Raw genomic sequence first — 19558 nt, forward strand, 5'->3', positions numbered from 1 at the left:
TACTCAGCATTGACAAAGAGCCACATGTCACATGTGGGTTATTACTAGTCTCCAGACAGGGAAAAGCAAATTTGATGAATTATACTGTTTTCAATAATCAAGAAAAATGAAAATAAGTGAACATGAATTCTAGTAACTGCAGCTCCCTGAACTAACTGGACTGCTACTAAATACCACTACCCCAGATTCCCACCCATATGTTGGCCATATCAATGTGTCTGACCCATTGCCTCCTCTTTCTGCATGATTGCAAATGAATAGATAGTTACTCAAACCTCTCTAAAATAATCTGGGTAAACAAGGTACAATGCGCCCTTCATTTTTCCTAGCATTGAGAGCTAGTCCTCCCATCACATTTCCTCTAATGACTGAACAGAGCCTGAGATGAAGGAACCTGGGGACATGCAATCTACATACACAAACACCTGACATGGAAATCTGCATGTTTCATACCAGAGCTGCTCCATTTAATCCATCAGTTGTTTTATTTGTTTTAGTTCTAACTCCTCCCACACAGCGGACCCCCTGCAAGAACACCTGTATTTCATTTCTTTTGAGATGTGGCCATTTGCATTTTTTAAAATCACTTGTGGTGTCTGAAAGGAGCCTGATAGGGTAATTTCACTACTACACTTCATCTGTCCTCCAGATCATGCCATGACTGTGATATTGACTAAGAAATGGAGCTCTCTTTTACCTAAGTTTCTTCATTTATAATTTCCAAGCATGAGAAGGATCAAGTAACTGAAGTAGCTGGTGCTTTGTTTCTTTTGCAGATGTCCAAACTATCCACCAGTTTGAGACCCCATTGATATTCTAGTAGCCTCTAATTCTGCAGCTTCTCTGGGGTTCTTTAACATAAATTATCTTGCTTCTGGATCTATGTCTAAGAGTTTAAGTTAAACCTTTCTGCAGATGTCTATAAAATAACTATTTAGCTCCTGTCCAGCTTCTCAAATTATGTTTTTTTCTCTCTTCTTATAGATTTATATTTTAAAAATTCCCTACACTGTCTTTATAAAATGTTTAGAAAAAAATCCAATATATTTTTAAAACAGCATAGGATTCATACAAATCCCTCATACTAGACCCTTTTAAGGGATATGCACATGGAAAGATTATTTTTTCAAAAACTGGTCAAAGGATAATAATGAAAATATGGATCATCAGACCGGGAATGGTTGACTCTGTTATATTATTTGAGCCTGTATTAGAATCAGAAGTGTGTGGCACATGAGTGAGTGGAGATGAGCTATGGTTCATTCTAAACTAGTGTTTGGTGGGGTAAAACACCCCAAAAGAGGAGCAATCACACTTCCAGCTGCTGGTCAACTTCTCAAACCAAGTTTCCATCATCAGCAAAAAGAAGTAGAAGGGGTTTCTAATATTTTCAGTAGTGATCCTCTGGCACTTACTAACTGTATTTGTAGAAAGAAAAGTCACAGAGAAAAGACAAGGGCAAAGTCTGGCAATTTGTGCATTGCTGTAACACAATGTTTCACAGTCCTTTTCATATCATAACACACATAGAAATTAGTTACATTCATACAGCACTTCAGTGCAGAATGATGCTGCTTACAACTAACCTGTGACTCCAAACTTCCTGTCCCCTTGCCTGCTTCACACCTTCTCACACACATGTAATCCATTCCTGGACACAAGCACATAATTTGGGGAAATCTGCTGTTGTAATCATGGAGAAAATGTGAATCTGGAATGCAGAGACTTTAAAAAAATATCTACAGCTTTGTTAAAGCAGTGAGGAACCAAGGAAACATCAACCAAAATTCTTAGCATCTCTGAATTATAAAATTGATCTGAAATTGAAAGCAGTTTGTTAAATTGTGATTTACAAAGATACAGGCATGACTTATAAAAACCTCTCTTTTATTTTTTAAGAATTCAATCACATGTAATGGTAACAATAAGGTAAATGTAAAAAATCACACTGGACAAGAAAAATGTAAATCCCTCTGTTTATCTTAGTGTCCAACCTGGGCAATCAGGCACCTGCCTCTGTGCTGTGGGGACCCAGGCTGGCATCACATCCACAGCCTGTACCTGACATTGCCACCTTCTGTGCCAGAGCAGAAGCACTGGGATGATATTTGACAAAGAAGGTTGATAAAATGGGCTGATGTCTCAGGTTGATCTATTAGAGAGGATCAAAATCAGATAGAGGAAACACACATTTTTATTCTTCCCAATTTCTCACTAGTTCTCAAGGAGGCTGTTCTTTGCAGGACTTTAGCACTATTAGGGTTATGGCTGAGTAACAAACCCCAAAACATGGAGGCTTAAAACTGCTATCTTCTTATTATCTCATGATCCTGTGGGTGACATGGCTCAGCCCTGGATTGATGTTGGTTGTGGCTGCAGGCCTCTGGGGACTCAAGTGGGCTGGGCTTACATGTCTGGAGTCTTGGTAGTAATGGCTGGAAGGCTGGGCTCAGATGGGACATGGAGACAGCTGGGCTTCTCTCTCCTTCCCTGCATTCTCAGGCCCTCTTTCTTTCCCTATGGCCTCTCCATGTGGTGTCTCCGCACAGTCTGTCTATCAGGGTAGCTGCACACCTTACCTGGTGGCACAAAAGTGGAAGCTGCCAGGCCATCTTAAGTCTTAGGCCCAGAAGGTCCACAGCATTACTTCTGCTGATTTCTTTTCATTAGGTGAGTCACATGGAGGGGGACCACACAAGGCAATGAGGATTGGACAGCATGAATCATTGGGGCCATCTCTGAACATTAGCTACCAAAAAGCTAATGGAGTGAACACATCCCTTATGACAGATAGATATCAGAGGCCTAATGAAGCACAACGCATCCAATTATTATCAAGATCATATCAATTTTCCCTCTCAATAGCACTCACATCCTTTGCCTTATTTTTGTTCTCTTGCTACTCCCCTAATTCAGGTGTTCAGCTTCTCTCACTTGGATGACTGCAATGGCCTCCTCTAATTGTCTTCCATCCTCTAGTCTCAACTCGACCTGTCTAACTTCTACATTGCCACTAGAGTTATTACAAAACATATATCTGATCAGATCACTTACTACTTGTTGGGGATTAAATCATGTCCCTCTCAAAAGGCATGTTCATGTCCCAAGCCCTGGTCCTGTGGGTATGAACCCATTTGTAAATAGAACCTTTGAAAATGTTATTAGTTAAGGTGTGCCCAAACTGATTCAGAGTGTGCCTTAATTCAGCATGGCTGAAGTCCACGTGGCAAAGGAAACTGGACATAGAAAGAAAAGCCATGGAAGCAGATGCAAGTCAATGGAACCAGTAGGAGAAAGGAGAAGGTGCCACTATGTGCATTACCATTTGACAGAAAAGCCAAGAACTCCCAAGATTGCTGGCCAGCCAGAAGATATGACTGCAGGAGGAAGCAAGCCTTCCAGCCTCTGAAACCCTGAGCCAATAAATTCCCGTTGTTAAGCCAACCCATTGTATGGAAATGCCATACAGTGGTGTTTTAACAGCCAGGAAACTAAAACACTACTGTCTTGGGTCATGAAGAACCACTGGAAGTTCAACTTTATATTAAAGCAAATAAGGCCATTTACAACTTTGTCCTGACTTACCTTCTATTTCCATCTTCCACACATTTCTAACACATGCTTTAGATGTATGTAAGCATTTCAAACTTCAAATCATTCATGCACATATTAGGCTCTTTCCTAAACCTTTACCTTTGCAGATGCTGTCTTCTTTGCCCAGAATATACTTTTCCTATTGTAAATGGAACACAAGTCCACTCATTCTTCATGACCCAATTCAGGCAGTGTTGTTTATTTCTTATCTAAGTTCCACAGGAAAATACTTGTAACATTTTATTAAAAATATTCTTGGATCTGATCCTCTCTTCACAACAAGAACATTTGCTTCTTAGGACTTTCTATAGTTACACAATTAAGTCATTTCCAGCTAGAGTTGCACAGAGTCCTTTTACTCCTTAAACCAATGCATGGCCAGGTCCCCTTCTCTCCTTTTAGCAATTTCCACATCAAACCATAAGAGTCAGAGAGAGGTCATGTCAGAGACATGCTGTGAGTTGTGAAACAGTGAATGTCCCCTGTACAAGACTCCTCTATCTTAATTTACATCCACCTATGCGAACTGAGGCAGTGTGTTAAGATGACATTGAAAGCATCTGCTGATGCTCCTTCAAGACTCTTTTGAGATGGGGAAGGAGTCCTCATTGCCATAAGATCAATAGTTTTGTCTTCATCTGGGGATCTTGATCCAACATCCCTGAGAAGGAAAAAGTATCCCAATGATGTATATTTCAAAAAAGTTTCTCATAACTCACAGGATTTGCCCTTCTCCAGCACATTCTAAAGCTGCATCTTGGTTTGTCCCACATAATGCACTGCTTCAGATTCAGATTCATGTCATTCATTTATTTTTTTAATTGTTCAGTATAATTTTGTTTTAGTAGAGAACTTGTAGCTTTACAGAAAAAAATCATGCAGAAAGTACATAGTTCCCATATTACACCTCCCATACCATCTTCCTTATTATTAACACTTTTCATTAGTGTGGTAACTTTGTTACAATTGATGAAAGAACATTATTATAATTGTACTACTAACTATAGTTCATAATTTACATTAGGATTCTGTGTTTGTGTTATACAGTCCTATGGTGTTTGTTCTAGTTTGCTAATGCTGCAGAATGCAAAACACCAGAGATGGATAGGCTTTTATAAAATGGGGGTTTATTTGGCTACACAGCTACAGTCTTAAGGCCACAAAACATCCAAGGTAACACCTCAGCAATCGGGTACCTTCACCGGAGGATGGCCAATGGTGTCCGGAAAACCTCTGTTAGCTGGGAAGGCAGCTGGCGTCTGCTCCAAAGCTCCGGCCTCAAAACGGCTTTCTCCCAGGACGTTCCTCTCCAGCAAGCTTGCTCCTCCTCAAAACGCCACTCACAGCTGCACTCACTTCCCTCTCTTTGAGTCAGCTCATTTATATAGCTCCACCAATCAAGGCCCACCCCGAATGGGAGGGGCCACGCCTCCATGGGAACATCTCATTGAAATCATCACCGACAGCTGGGTGGGGCACACTCCAAGCAAATCCAACCATCACCAAAACGTCTGCCCCACACAAGACCACAAAGATAATGGCATTTGGGGGACACAATACACTCAAACCGGCAAAGTGTTTTATAAAAAATTCTTATTCTAGTAACATATACAACCCCAAATTTCCTATTTAACCACTTATACATATGTAATTCAGTGGTGTTGGTTACATTCACCATGTTGTGCTTCCATCAACACCACCCATTGCCAAAATTTTTCCAACACCCCAACACCAGAAGCTCTATTTCAACTAAGCATTAACTCCCCATTCTCTCCCCCACCCTGGATTCGCTTTGACTCTAGATTAAGTGTCCACATTTCTTCCACTAATACATTTACATGGCAACACTTTTAAAGACCCTAGAGTCCCTGGAGTGGGTTGAATGGTGCCCCCACCTCCCAAAGATATGTCCCCTTCCTAATCCCAGAACCTGTGATTGAGACCTTATTAGGGAAAGGGCCTCAGCAGGTGGGAGCATCCTGGATTATCCAGATGGTCATTAAATCTGATGACAAGTGTCCTCATGAGAGAGATGCAGAGGAGAGACACACAGATGAGAAGCCAAGTGAAGAAAGAGGCAGAGTTTGGAGTTATGCTGCCACAAGACAAGGAAGGCCTAAGGTCATCTTGGTTTGGAAGCGGCAAGGAAGGAGTCTCCCTTAGAGCTTTCAGAGGAAGCCCGGCCCTGCTGACACCTTGATTTAGGACTTCTGACATCTAGAACTGAGAGAATAAATTCTGTTGTTTTAAGCACCAGGTCTGTGGTAATTCTTGACAGCAGCCCTAGAAACTAATACAGTCCCCTAAAGGTAATATTTCTAAATAAGTACAATCAACCCTTGATTGTCTATGTTCATGGAAGGACACAATGGAAAACCAACACCATTTGGATTGGTCTTTGGAGTATTTTGAGTTCAATCCTTCCCACATTGTGCACGCAAACACACACATTCATTCATCTTCCAACAAGTATTTATCATCTGCTATTTATCAGGTGTTGGAGTAGTTTTTGGGGAAATGTTGGTGAAAAATAGACAAATATATCTTGAATGTCTACCACATGTCAGGGACTAGGTAGTTGTGATTAACCAGCAAACCAAAGTCCTTGTTTTCATAAATCCTACATTCTGGAGCAGCACTGTGCAATAAAACTTTCTGAGATTGTAGAAATGTTCTGCATCTGCACAGTAGCCAGTAGCCATGGGTGGCAATTGAACACTTGATATGTGGTCAGTATGAATAAGAAATTGAAATTTTATTCTTATTTAATTTTAATTAATTTAAATTTAAGTTGCCACACATGGCTAGTGGCTACCATATAAAACAGCACAGTTTTTGAAAATGGTACAATCTATATACCCTCTAGTAACACAAGGCCAACTCAGACAATTAAACAGGTTTAAACAATTTCCTAGATGAATTGATATCTAATTGATAAGAATGTGTTTCTAAATATATCATAATTTTTGTTGTCATGTGTTTTGTTTTATTCCTGGCCTGTGGTAAAGTAACACAGTAAAAAGATGCTCTAAATTGGGTAATTTACAGCTAGAGTAATATGGATGACAACAGAGAAATATGTATTTTTGATCTTCCATTTTGAGGAGATGAGCTGTCTAATAACAAATTGCAAGTCTTTTCCACATTTATTAAAACTTCCATGAGCTAATACATTCTGTTAGTGCATACACACACACAGTGCAGGACACGCCATGATTCCTTGTGACACTGGAAATGACAAAATGGAACTTAGTTCCTTCTAATGCCTTGGTATTAAATCACAGAAACCATTTTTAAAAAGGTGAATTTTTCCTCTCTGAACAATATCAGTATCGATAAACTCTTCCCTTCCAAGCTTTGGCATACATGCATACCACCTGAATTAAAAGCCCCTTTAAAAAACTTGGTTATCAAATTAGCAATTTTGATTCAAGACACAAGGGGGCAGCACCTGTAAACACACATTCCCTTCTGAAGCTGGGTGGATAAAATAGTGATCAGGCTGGTTGGCTGTTGCAAACTGTAGTCATTCCTTTCCCCTTTATTTCTGAAACACATGGGTAAACTACAACTATTTCTTCAGGAATGGAAGAAGCCTCAACAAGGGAAACCCACTGAAGAGCAGTCAGATTCAGCAAATGTTTCTGAAGGGGAAGGTGATAGAGATGCTGCACATAATACCATTATTGATCTTATGGATGCGGCTTTCACGTGAGTTGGGATTTCCCTGATTGCTTCCCTGGAATCTAACATAGTAGAAAATTATCTGCCATGGAGAATGAGATCAACTAAGAGATAAGAAATTTTTTTTTTAAGTAAAAAGAAAGAAGATAGTGGGAGACAGGGAGGGAGATAGGGAAAGAAGGAGAAAAAGAGACAAAAAGAGTGAGGGAGATCATTAGAGCTCAGGGAATGGAGACCTAATCAGATTTTCTCTGGTGGTTTCCATTGTCTCCCTGAACAGAGGTGAATGGCCAACAGGTAAAGCAGATGCCTGAGTTCCTGCTCATAACAGAGGGAGAAGACTTCACTGCATACTGCAATTCCTCAAGCACATTTACCAGCTTACAGTGGTATAAGCAGAAGCCCAGAGGAAGTCCTTCCCTCTTGGTGATATTAACTAAGAGTGGAGAAGTGAAGAAGCATGAAAGATACACAGCTCAGAGTGGAGACACAAGGAAGGAGAGCTCCCTGCACATCACGGCCGCCCAGACTGCAGATGTGGGAACCTACTTCTGTGCGGTGGCACAGTGTTCTCAAAGCACCTGCTGCCTGTCCCCAAACCTCGCTGTGGGATCCCAGGAGGAGCTCCTCCTTATCCCTCCTCAGAGAGGACACTGCGAAAGCTGAAGTCACAAAGTTTGTGGGTTTTGTGCAACTGCCCCCCCCCCCATGGATAGTAGAAATGTGTATAGAAATTCACACTGTAAAAGATGGAAGAGTTTACTGCTTTTATTTCCTGAAACTCAATCAGTGGCTTTTGACAAATAGAGACACAGATATATTTATAAAGGCTTGGACTGCATAGTTCAATAGTGCCAAAAATTTCCAAGAAGTTTCTTTAAAGTTTCAGTTCAACTGCACTGTGGAAGATTAGAAAATTAAACATTTTTCATCACATACTTGAAATTCAAGAGAGTTTTACAACCATCTCCCTGAAGAGCCACCTCTGTAGGACTCATCTGCCTTAACGCCTTAATACAGTGCAGCACAATAAGATGTGAAGATTGTGAGTAAGGTAACTCTACCTTTCCAGAGAACTGAGTAAATAGAACTCTTTTCTAAATCAGGAGCTCCAAGGAAATTAGAAGATGACCCATGAAGAAAATCTTTTCCCTATTCTTCCAACTGTAATTATTTTTCCCAGCTCAGATGAAGGTGATAATGCAAGTGCTGGTGGCCATGTTAATCAGTTTAATCATTTGAAAGAGATATCTGACCAAATATATCCAGATTCTAAAGTATATTCATCATTTGACACAGTATAATTATCTCTTGGAGCTATCAAGAATTTTGTCATTAAAAAGAGAATATGAATGCTACTGTTTTTGTAAAAGTTAAACACTAAAATCAAGTGAAATATTCACCCCCATAGCTAAAAGTCTGAGTAAATATTTTGTATCTTTTTCATGAAATATTTTGCAGTTATTGAAATCACAGTGATGGAAATTTTATAACAATACATGAATCAAGCTAATATATCAAAGGAACAAAGCCAAATACAAAATAATAATATGCCACTTGTAAAACTAAGTAAAATAACATATGTATGTAGAATAATACTTATAGGAACACACACACATTTAGGCTAATTTCTAAAAGTAGCAAAATTATTTGGTGATATTTTCATCTATGATAAAATTCCCAAGACTATTGCAGAGTTTTACCATAGATAGATCAATTAAAATTAAAAAAACATTATTTTCTTCTCTCCTTCCACAGCCTTGTCCCCTATGCATGTGTCCTCTTCAATGACCTCTTCTTTTCCTTTTTCTTGGGATTTTCTTCCAACCAGTGTCCTCCCTTTCTCTTCATCATTCATATTTTTCTGTGCTTCTCCACTACAAATGTCCCCAAGGTAAAAAAATAAATACAAAATCACAAGCATTGTAAAGTGGAAGTGAGTTGTAAAAGGCCTCAGAAGTAATTCTGGAAAGATGGAAAAGTGTCTGTTATAGCTAGTAAGAAAATGGTTTTATCTATTGAAATAGCTGGCAGAAATGAAATACTGCTGAGGAAAATATCTTATGTGTAATAATTAGCATTTAGTTTTCATTCTCTATCAGAGTTAAGCAGAGTTTGGTCTGATATTTCCTGGTTTTCTGCACTGATTGCCTATCTTTCCTCCTCAGTGTATCTTTTATTAAGTATGTATGAGGGGCTCTCATCCTTTGACTCACCAACATGCATCCTAGGACACACCATTTGATTTAATACTAGTGCTAAAGAAAAGTATTGGCTTCTTTCTCTAAAACACCCCTTCCTTCATAGGATTCATTTCCAAATGAAAGCAACTAGTTCAGTGCTGTTTAAAATGACATCAATATAATCTGTTTAAAAGGCCTTATCCAGAAGGCATTATGAATGATATCTCCTTCTTTTATAACACCCAGTGTCTATCTCCATGCTGTGTGAGATAATTGTCCTTCGTGGGATATATGATTTGCTAATATTTTATCCTAGCCTGTAACTTGTCTTTTCATCCTCTTAAAAGGGTCTTTCACATAACAAAAGTTTTTAATTTTGATGAAGTCCGATTTTTCATTTTGTTAACACTCATTAATTATGCTTTTGGTGTCAAGTCTAAGAACACTTTGCCTAGCCTTAGATTCCAAAGATTTTGTCCTGTGTTTTTTTCTAAGGTTTATAGTTTGACCTTTAAGTCCATGATCCATTTTGAGTTAATTTTATATAAAGTGTGAGGCTTAGATCCAGGTTCCTTTTCTTTTCTTTTTTTTTTCTTTCTTTTTTTTGCCTGTATGTGTTATGTGTTGAATTTTGTCAAGTGCTTGTTTGCATCAATTATGATGATGTGAATTTTCTTTTTTTAACCTGTTAATATAGTAGATTACACTGATTGATTTTTAAATATTGAACCAGTCTGGCATCCCAAGAATAAGTTCCATTTGATCATTGTTTCAGTTTGCTAAAGCTGCTGGAATGCAATATACCAGAAATGGCTTTTACAATGGGGATTTATTAGTTTACAAATTTACAGTTCTAACACCATACAAATGTCCCAATTAAGGCATCAACAGGATGATACCTTCCCTGAAGAAAGGCTGATGGCATCTAGGGTTCCTCTGTCACATGGGAAAGCACATGGCCAGTGTCTGCTGATCCTTCTCTTCTGGGTTTCATTGCTTTTAGGTTCTGGCTCTTTTGGTTTCTTTGGGTCCTGGCTTACTTCTCCCTGGGCTTTTCTCTCCAAGCTTTCTGAGTGTTTATGTCTCTGAGTTCTCTGAACTCTCTCTCTTTATTCTGATAAAGGACTCCAGTAAAGGATTAAGACCCACCTTGAATTGGGTGGGTCACATCTCTGTGGAAACAAACCAACCAAAAGGTCCCACCCATAATAGGTCTGCCCCCACAGGAATGGATTAAAAGAACATGGCCTTTTCTGGGGTACATAACAGCTCCAAACCAGCACAATCATGGTGTGTTATCCTTTTATAAAATTGATGATTCCATTTGTTAATATTTTGTTAAAGCTTTTATGTGTCCATATTTATGAGTAATATTGTTCTGTACTTTCCTTTTTTGTATTGTCTTTGTTTGGTTTTGGAATCAGGGTAATGCTAGCTTCAAAAATAAATTTGGAAGTGCCTCCATTTTCTGATAGACATTGAATATGATCTGTGCTAGTTCTTCTTTAAGTGATTGGTAGATTTCTCCAGTAAAACCATTTGAACCTGGAGATTTTTCTCCCTCCCTTCCTTCCTTCCTTCCTTCCTTCCTCCCTCCCTCCCTTCCTTCCTTCCTTCCTCCCTTCCTTCCTCTCTCTCTCTCTCTCTTTATAAATTAGTATTAGTTATAGAATTAGCTTCCATCTCCCACCACAAAAGGGTGCTAGTAATTTGATTGGGATTGTGTTGAGTTTTTAGGTCAATTAGGAGAATTGACACTTAAATGTATGGGTCTTCAGAATCATAAATATGATATACCTCCATTGAATTAGGTGTTCTCTAATTCCTTTTATTAATGTTTTTATACTTTTCATTTTAGAGAACTTGCATGTTTTTAATTAAATTTATTTCTAGGATTTGAGTTTATTTCATTTTAAATGGCAACTTAATTTTATTTTCCAATAGCTTTTATTTAGAATCTAGAACTACAATTGATTTTTATATTTAGTGATTTTGCTTACTTCATCTATTAGGTCTAGAAGTTTGTTTGGATTTTCTACATAGACAATTATGTCATTTATGAATAAAGACTGTCCAGCGCTGCCCCGCTCGGTCCCCGGTTCCCGGCCGGCGAGGGGAAACAGGGAAGGAGAGAGAGAGATGCAGACTGCGCGAACTAACCTGGTCATGAATCACGACTCGAACCACACGGCAGTTGTGAAAGCAAGCCCTTTACTACAGCTAGATGAACATTCTGTGTTACTGGTTCCCACACGGGGCACGGCGCCTCGTGGGAGAGCAGCCTCGATGTGGCCGTCAGGCACGGCTCCTTGTGGGCTGTCTCACCCTACCCCGTCCGGGTAAGACCTTTTATACACAATTAACAACCAATAAGCTTCTAGGCTAGTATCGCGTATACAGGATTTCGATTGGTAGGAGCGGGTGGCGGATACATGCGTCACTATGCGGAAACAGGATGCAGGCGCCATCTTGGCTCACTCGATGGGCGGGGGTAACTCTAGAGCAGGCTGCAGCGCATACGCTAGGCCCGATTCGGGAGGCGGCTTTCCACATCTCCCCCTTTCTTATTTATTTTTGACCCAGTGTCTCCAGTGATGAGCGTGCTCCCGTGAACCCAAATGGTTCACAACCTCTTTGGTGCTTTGGGGAGTCTGGACTAGGCCTCAGCCATCCAGCGGCGGAGCCTCTAGCACCAACCAGAATGCTCACGTCATATGGAGACCGGAGAGTCCGTAAGCTGGAAGCAACGTGACTCTCCCTGCAGTGCTTTGCCTGGCAACTGGGGAACAACGACGGGGGCAGGAACAGCAGTAACCAGAGTCGGGGGTGTCACTAGGTGTCTCTGTGCAATGGCTAGGGTCCAGTCTGGCCACAACTAGGACTCTGCCCTAGAGACCCACCTGAGACAAAATTATGACTACTGGTGTCGCCTTTTACACCCGAGAAACAGCCATGCGATTCGCTACAAATTTTGCTCCAAAGCGCCCCACCTGAGGCGACCAGGAAGGGGTATGGTTAATAAATCGGTCACTATCGGGGGTAACAGAGGTGGGAGTCATAGCCATCATAGTGGTAACACGCAATTGCTGCTGCGCTTGAAACAGGCGTTCTAGCAAACATTTAACAACGACTAATCCCACCAATAATCCCACTGCAATGAGGATCCAATTAGTTAAATTGGGCCAAGAGAACCAGGAAGAAACACTGTGCAATAGTTTCTGTAGAACCTCGCCTAACCCGGAGAGATCGACTTTAACGGGTTTTAACTTGATCCCCCCAATTGTGTCTAAACTAGATTCCACCTGTTGGGAGAGATTAACAAATTCAGGAAAATATGACCTTTTCAGCCAATCAGAGACTCTGGAAATGCTTCCGGTCACGTTGGCCCTGACAGGAGTGACACAGAGTTTAACCGTAAGCCACCGGGTGTCACATGTTTGCTGAAGCACTCTCCAGAGTCCATCTATTTCCAGTCCAAGTTCATCTATCTCCGCTTGGAGTTTCTGAATGGCCTGGAAATTTAAGTTCAGCATCTGATTGTGGCGGCGTAGCACGTCTCGGGTAAGGTTGACCAAGCCATTCACCGTTTCCATCGCTATGGCGAGCCGCCGATCTGTCCATGCTTGTAGCACAGCCTGCCCGATCGTTGGGACAAACAAAGAGGAAGCTACACTGGCAGCATTCGATAGCCATTCTTTTATGCCTCTTGGACGCCTAGACTTAGAGAAGGGGATATTGTTAAGTGAAACAACTTGAGAAACAGGGCCAACCCAGTCGGTTGCCTTGACGGGGAGCCAGACATAACTTGGGCGATACACTAGGATAGCGGGGCGGCGAGGCATCCGGGTCTTTGGAACGGTTGCAGACTGTAGGAGCAAACCCCGGAAGGAAAAGGCACCTTTGAGTCTCCTTTTTACTCAAGATCCCTTCACAAGACTGGCGGCTCTTCCCTGTAACGTTAAGAAATTCAAGCAAGACTCCCTTACTTAACTCGCCATTACCAGTTTCACAAGTAGCATTCGCCGCAACTGTGGTGTTGACAACCTTGACAGAGAGGTTAGCAAAAGAGAGGATCAGTGTGTCATTGGTGAGGGGGAAGGACTCATTGAAGCTTGTAGTTCCACTAAAAAGAAAAAGGCAGATTAGAAGGATTGCTATAGGAGAGCAAAGAACAGAGTTACCGATCCTCTTTTTGGGCAACCGCGGGGTGGTCAGTCCTACTATTATCGTCTTGTCGGTCGTCGCCATCATCAGCAGGGTCGGAGGCTTGGTCTAATGGTTCAGGTTGTATATTCGTTGGCGTTTCTGACAGCTGTTCCTTGGCTTCTTCAGGTGATGTCACGGTTCTCACCAGTCTTTCCGGAACCCACACTGGTTGACGTCCTGGTTCCTGGGGAAAAACACAAACAGAGCCTCTGGCCCAGCTGAGCACCGGGTCAGGGCCTTTCCACTGCCCCGACAGGACATCCTTCCAACGGACTAGACCTCTATGCGGAGGACTCGGGGTGGTGTGTTGCAGGGCAGGTGTCATTCCTTGTGAATTTTCGTTTAAAAAATTATATGTGAGCAAGGCTACAGACAGTCGAGCTTTTGAGGACAGGCCGTGGCCTATACCCTCTTTCTGTTTTTTAAGCAAGTCTTTGAGAGATCTGTGCGCTCTTTCAATGATTCCTTGCCCCTGAGGGTTATAGGGGATGCCATGTTTTAATTGGACATCCATGTTGTCACAAAATTTTTGGAAGGATTTACTAGTGTAGGCAGGCCCGTTATCCGTCTTTAACGTCTTTGGCTTACCCCAAGCTGCCCATGCAGCAAGGCAGTGTGCAATGACGTGGGAGACTCTTTCTCCTGGTTCAGCAGAGGCAAATAAAACTTGGGAGCATGTGTCCACCGACACATGTAAGTACTTGATCTTACCATACTCTGAATGATGAGTGACATCCATCTGCCAAGTATCCCCTGGGGTGAGACCCCTAGGGTTGACCCCAACCGAGGGGACTGCTCTCTGCTCTGCACAATTGTTGCAGGCTCGGACAATATCTCGAGCAGCTGCACGTGGTATGCTGAACCGCTTAGCTAGGGTACCTGCATTGATGTGAAACTTGGCATGGAATTCTCGGGCTTGTTGATACGGTACCAGCGTCGGAAAGATGTGCAGCTGTCGAGTGGCTACATCTGCGCTATGGTTCCCCTGGGCCATAGGGCCAGGCAAACCTGTGTGGGCTCTAATATGGGTTATGTAAAAAGGGTGTTGCCTGGTCCATATAACCTCCTGTAGTTTGGCAAAGAACGTCCTTACTGTAGAGGAATGTTTAACAATGCCCACCGTTTCTAAAATTTGTACAGAGTTCACAACATAAGCAGAATCCGAGACGACATTTAAGGGCTCGGAAAGGCTTTCCAGGACTGCAATGATAACCTGCAGTTCTACCCATTGAGGCTTTTGTGGTTGGAAGAGCACTGTTTTAGGAGTGTCCCCCTCCACACAATACGCCCCTGTTCCAGAGCTGGAGCCGTCCGTGTATACGGTGGGGGGCGCCTGCTAGTGGCCTAGGAGAGGTTACTTTGGGAAAAATCACTGGGTGCCGGGGTGACAAACTGCAAGAGAGGAGCCTTAGGGAACTGATTGTTAATGGGACCAAGAAATGTACACCGGAGAATGGCCCATTGATCTATGCATCCGGTGAGTATCTCAAGCTGCTGGGAAGAATAAGGCACCCTGAGATTTTTGGGCTGCTGACCGAAATGCTGCACAGCCCTTTTAATGCATTCTAGGGCCAAGTCTGCAACCGCTGTAGGATAGTGCTCTAGGACTTTTTTGGGGGAAACTCCAGGGTGGACCCAGAGCAGCGGCCCCCGCTGCCACAGTACCGCAGTGGGCTGTAATTCTGTCGGCAGCACGCAGGCTTCAAAAGGCTCATCAGGGTCTATTCTCTTCAATGCAGCGCCACTGAGCGCCTGTTCCACCTGGCATAGTGCTCGCCTTGCCTCTGGAGTGAAGCTTCGAGGTGAGTTTATATTAGAATCCCCCTTCAACAGGTCGAACAAAGGTGTTAGTTTGACATTGGGTATTTTTAGGTATGGACGGATCCAATTGATATCCCCCATGAGTTTTTGTAGATCATTGAGAGTGTGTATATTGTCTAGCCTGAGAGACACCTTTTGGGGGGAAACATGAGTGGGTGCGACTTTCGCCCCCAGGAAAGTGGTAATGTCAGTCATTTGGATTTTTTCAGGGGCAATCTCTAGGTTAGCTTCTCTAAGACTAAGGACTAAATGTGACAAAACTGTTTTAAGAAGATCTCTGTCTCTATGGGCTAAGAGAATGTCATCCATATAATGGATGATTTTCACTTGAGGGAACTGCTGCCGAGTGCTAGCTAGCTTCGCAGCGACATACAGCTGGCACATGGTAGGACTATTAGCCATGCCTTGGGGCAGGACTGTCCATTCAAAGCGTTGACAGGGCTCCTCTTGATTACTAGAGGGCACAGTAAAGGCAAACTTAGGGGTGTCTTCAGGGTGGAGCGGAATAGAAAAGAAGCAATCTTTCAGATCTATGATGAAAATCGACCAGTGCTCCGGTAATGCCGAGAGGAGGGGCAGTCCCATCTGAACGGGCCCTAAAGGCTCCATGCAATCGTTAATAGCTCTTAGATCATGTAGCAGTCTCCATTTACCAGATTTCTTTTTTATTACGAATATAGGGGTGTTCCACGGTGACGTGGAAGGGGCGATATGGCCCTTTTCTAGTTGTTCTGATACTAGGGGCGTGCAACGCTGCAAGTTTTTCCTGTGGCAAGGGCCACTGAGGCACCCACACCGGAGCCTCGGTTTTCCATTTTAGTTTTATAGGTGTGGGTGGGAATCTCTCCTCAGTGGCCCCTATGAAAAACCCAAGCCTCGTCTGTCAGACTTGGGGGCAGCTTGTATAGGCTCCGCACGTCCGTGCAGTGAAGCTCCTAAACCCTTGCCGGGGGTATACCCCATTTCTTTTAGCAGTCGCTTAGAGGTTGGGGAGTAGCCGCTAATTAAAGTAACGTCCATTTGGGTCAGAATGTCTCTTCCCCACAAAGACACAGGCAGGGCTAATACATAAGGCTGGAAACTGCCTTGGTGTCCTTCTTCATCGGCCCAATGAAGGGCAGCTGCACTGAGAATGGGCGCTGAAATTTGGCCTATTCCTCTAATGGGCTCTTCCGCCCTGCTCGTTGGCCAGGTGGGGGGCCATTCTTGTTGTCTTATGATAGACCGATCGGCCCCTGTATCGAGCAGGCCCAAGAAAGATCTGCCTTGCACCTTAATGGTTAGCATAGGTCGAGACTCCAGGGACATATGGAGTCCCTCAAAAATCGCTCCACTGGATCCGAACCCTTTTTCCCCTCTCTGTCTGATTCTGCTTGGAAAGACTGCATGTAAGCTGGGTAAGAGCAGGAGCTGCGCCAGCTTATCACCTTCTGCAATGACTAAGGTGCCCCGCTGAGATTGAACCATAACTTGGGCACGGCCTGTGAAATCTGAATCTACAAGTCCTGGTATAACTGTTAATCCTTTCAGGGCCGTGGATGCTCTTCCCAATATGAGCCCTACAGTACCAGCCGGTAAGGGCCCCTTGAAGGAGGTCCCTACTAACTGGACACCCATGGAGGGGGTTAGTACGAGTCTGGAGGTGGCACAGAGGTCCAGTCCTGCTGAGCCGGGGGACGCACGAATTTGATCGGATCCTGTGTTGTCGAATGGCATGCAAGGGGGTCCGTCGAAAGGGCGGACCCCCTCTTCCCGTTTTTTGGAATCTGCTCGGGGCGGCCAGAGAGGCGTCTACCCTGCGCATCGAAAACCGATTTACAGTCTTCTGCGCGGTGGGGGCCTTTGTGGCAACGGCCACACGGCCTGGTTGCTGCACCTGGTTCGCCAAACCGTTGAGTGGCAGGGGGCTGACGTCTATTGGGACAATCTCTCTTAAAGTGCCCTGATTGGCCACAGCCATAGCACCCGTTAGACTTTGCCCCTAAGGTTCTCGGGCTTTTTGTAGCCACCTGTAGGGAGCTGGCTAGCATGGCAGCTAGACCTGCATTAGTTAAAGGGCTGCCAGCATCTCTACAGAGCCTGACCCACTCTGTCAAATTTTTTGCTCTGTTTTGTGCCAGGATAACTTTGCACTCCTTGTTGCACTGCTCAAAAATCATTTGCTTAACCACAGTCTCTGCTACTCCTGGATCTGAGAAGATTCTCTCAGCTGCGGTTTGCATCCTGGCTACAAAATCCGCAAATGGTTCTGTGGGGCCTTGGTGTATATTGCTGAGTGAGGCCTGAGCCTCTCCCTCACCTGTTAGCTTTTTCCAGGCACCCACAAAACAGCGGAAGATCTGGGCATAGACCTCTTGTGGGAAACCCGTTTGGTTCTGGGCATGGGCGCCTCTCCCCAACAGCATGTCAGCATTCCACCCGCCACGTCTCCCCGCCGCATTCCTTGCGGCCTGCTCTTCAGCTAACTCCTCAAACCATGCTTTCCAATCTATGAATCGGCCTGACGGCAAGCAAGCACGGGCTAGCTGAAAAATATCTGCGGGTGTATGATTTAGAGCAGAGAGGTTCTCGATCATGTTCAAGGTATAAGGGGCATTGGGGCCATACTGATGGACGGCCTGCCTCAATTCCCTCAATAGTTTGTAATCATATGATTCGTGCCGATTGCCACCTTGGGGATTGATAATAACCGGGTACATTTCTGAGACTGGCTGCGGCTCAAGTGGCTGGTAGCCACCCAGCATGCCAAAAGGTCTAAATGTTGTGAAAGGGTTCCATCTCCAGAAATGTCTCCCACCACTACCTAATGGCAAAGGGTCCTGAGGGCCTGTATACTCGGGCGGGGGGTACGGCAAAGGTTGCCCCTCCCCTGACCGACCCATCGGGGTTTCCGGGTCTGGCAGCAAAGGATAATTACATTTACTGGGCATGGCCACTAGAGGGAGCTCTCGGCAAGGTCCTTTGGTGGGACCGCCCAAGGCGTCAGTTGGGAGCTGGGGTGTCCCTGGGGGTGCAGCGGTAGACATTGGCGGGGCGGAAGGCCGCACGGGTGTGGCGGGAGGCTCCTCCCACTCAATTAGCGGGGATGCTTCCGCCTTCTCGTCAGTATCGCTATCTGACTCTGAGTCAGAGTCACTGGACTCCGGCGGTTTGCCCTTACAGGAGCCGTCCGCTGACGAAACTGACTGGGTTTCTTGGAGCGCGCACCGTGCTTCTTGCAAGACAGAGGACGGGCTTAGGCCGGTAGCCGATTCTAGTTCAAGGACCGCACGGACGGTCTCCCATATGGGTACTAGAATCGGGTCCATACACACGCCCGTCTGGCGCGCTCGGTCTATGTCGCGACCGAGCTTCATCCAAGAGGGTAGGCTAAGGCTGCCGGTGCAGGCAAACCAAGGGGCAAAAGTATCAACATCATCAAGAAAACGCTGAAGGGAGCTTTTCCTGACCGAGATACCCCGTTGTTTCAAAAGGTTCTTTAAGGGAGCTAAGAGAGGTGAACTTCCGGACTGCCCCATGATTGCAGTCGGCACTATACTTCAGTCACTCGGAGAGCTCTTCCGAGTCCCCCGGGGTCACCTGAAAACCCACGGGCCCTAACTATCATGTAATAAGACGCACTCACCTTCTCGCGTTGATCAGGCGCGGGAAGTCCGCCGTAAGCTCGACGCGCAGCGCTGCTCTCCTCACAGAGGGACCGTCGAGAGCGAGGCAGGAGGAGGAGCTTCCCCGTACGGGCCACCACTTGTCCGGCGCTGCCCCGCTCGGTCCCCGGTTCCCGGCCGGCGAGGGGAAACAGGGAAGGAGAGAGAGAGATGCAGACTGCGCGAACTAACCTGGTCATGAATCACGACTCGAACCACACGGCAGTTGTGAAAGCAAGCCCTTTACTACAGCTAGATGAACATTCTGTGTTACTGGTTCCCACACGGGGCACGGCGCCTCGTGGGAGAGCAGCCTCGATGTGGCCGTCAGGCACGGCTCCTTGTGGGCTGTCTCACCCTACCCCGTCCGGGTAAGACCTTTTATACACAATTAACAACCAATAAGCTTCTAGGCTAGTATCGCGT

General features: G+C 44.3%; 1 gene segment (V, D, J or C); it reads left to right on the forward strand.

Annotated features, from left to right (window-relative positions):
* Nucleotides 1-7183: 7183 nt before the first annotated feature.
* Nucleotides 7184-7944, forward strand: LOC119532954. The segment is given in 2 exon segments: nucleotides 7184-7305; nucleotides 7559-7944. Coding segments are annotated over 2 exon segments (459 nt in total).
* Nucleotides 7945-19558: the final 11614 nt, after the last annotated feature.

This window comes from Choloepus didactylus, chromosome 4 (assembly GCF_015220235.1).
Source record: "Choloepus didactylus isolate mChoDid1 chromosome 4, mChoDid1.pri, whole genome shotgun sequence".
NCBI classification, from domain to species: Eukaryota; Metazoa; Chordata; class Mammalia; order Pilosa; family Megalonychidae; genus Choloepus; species Choloepus didactylus.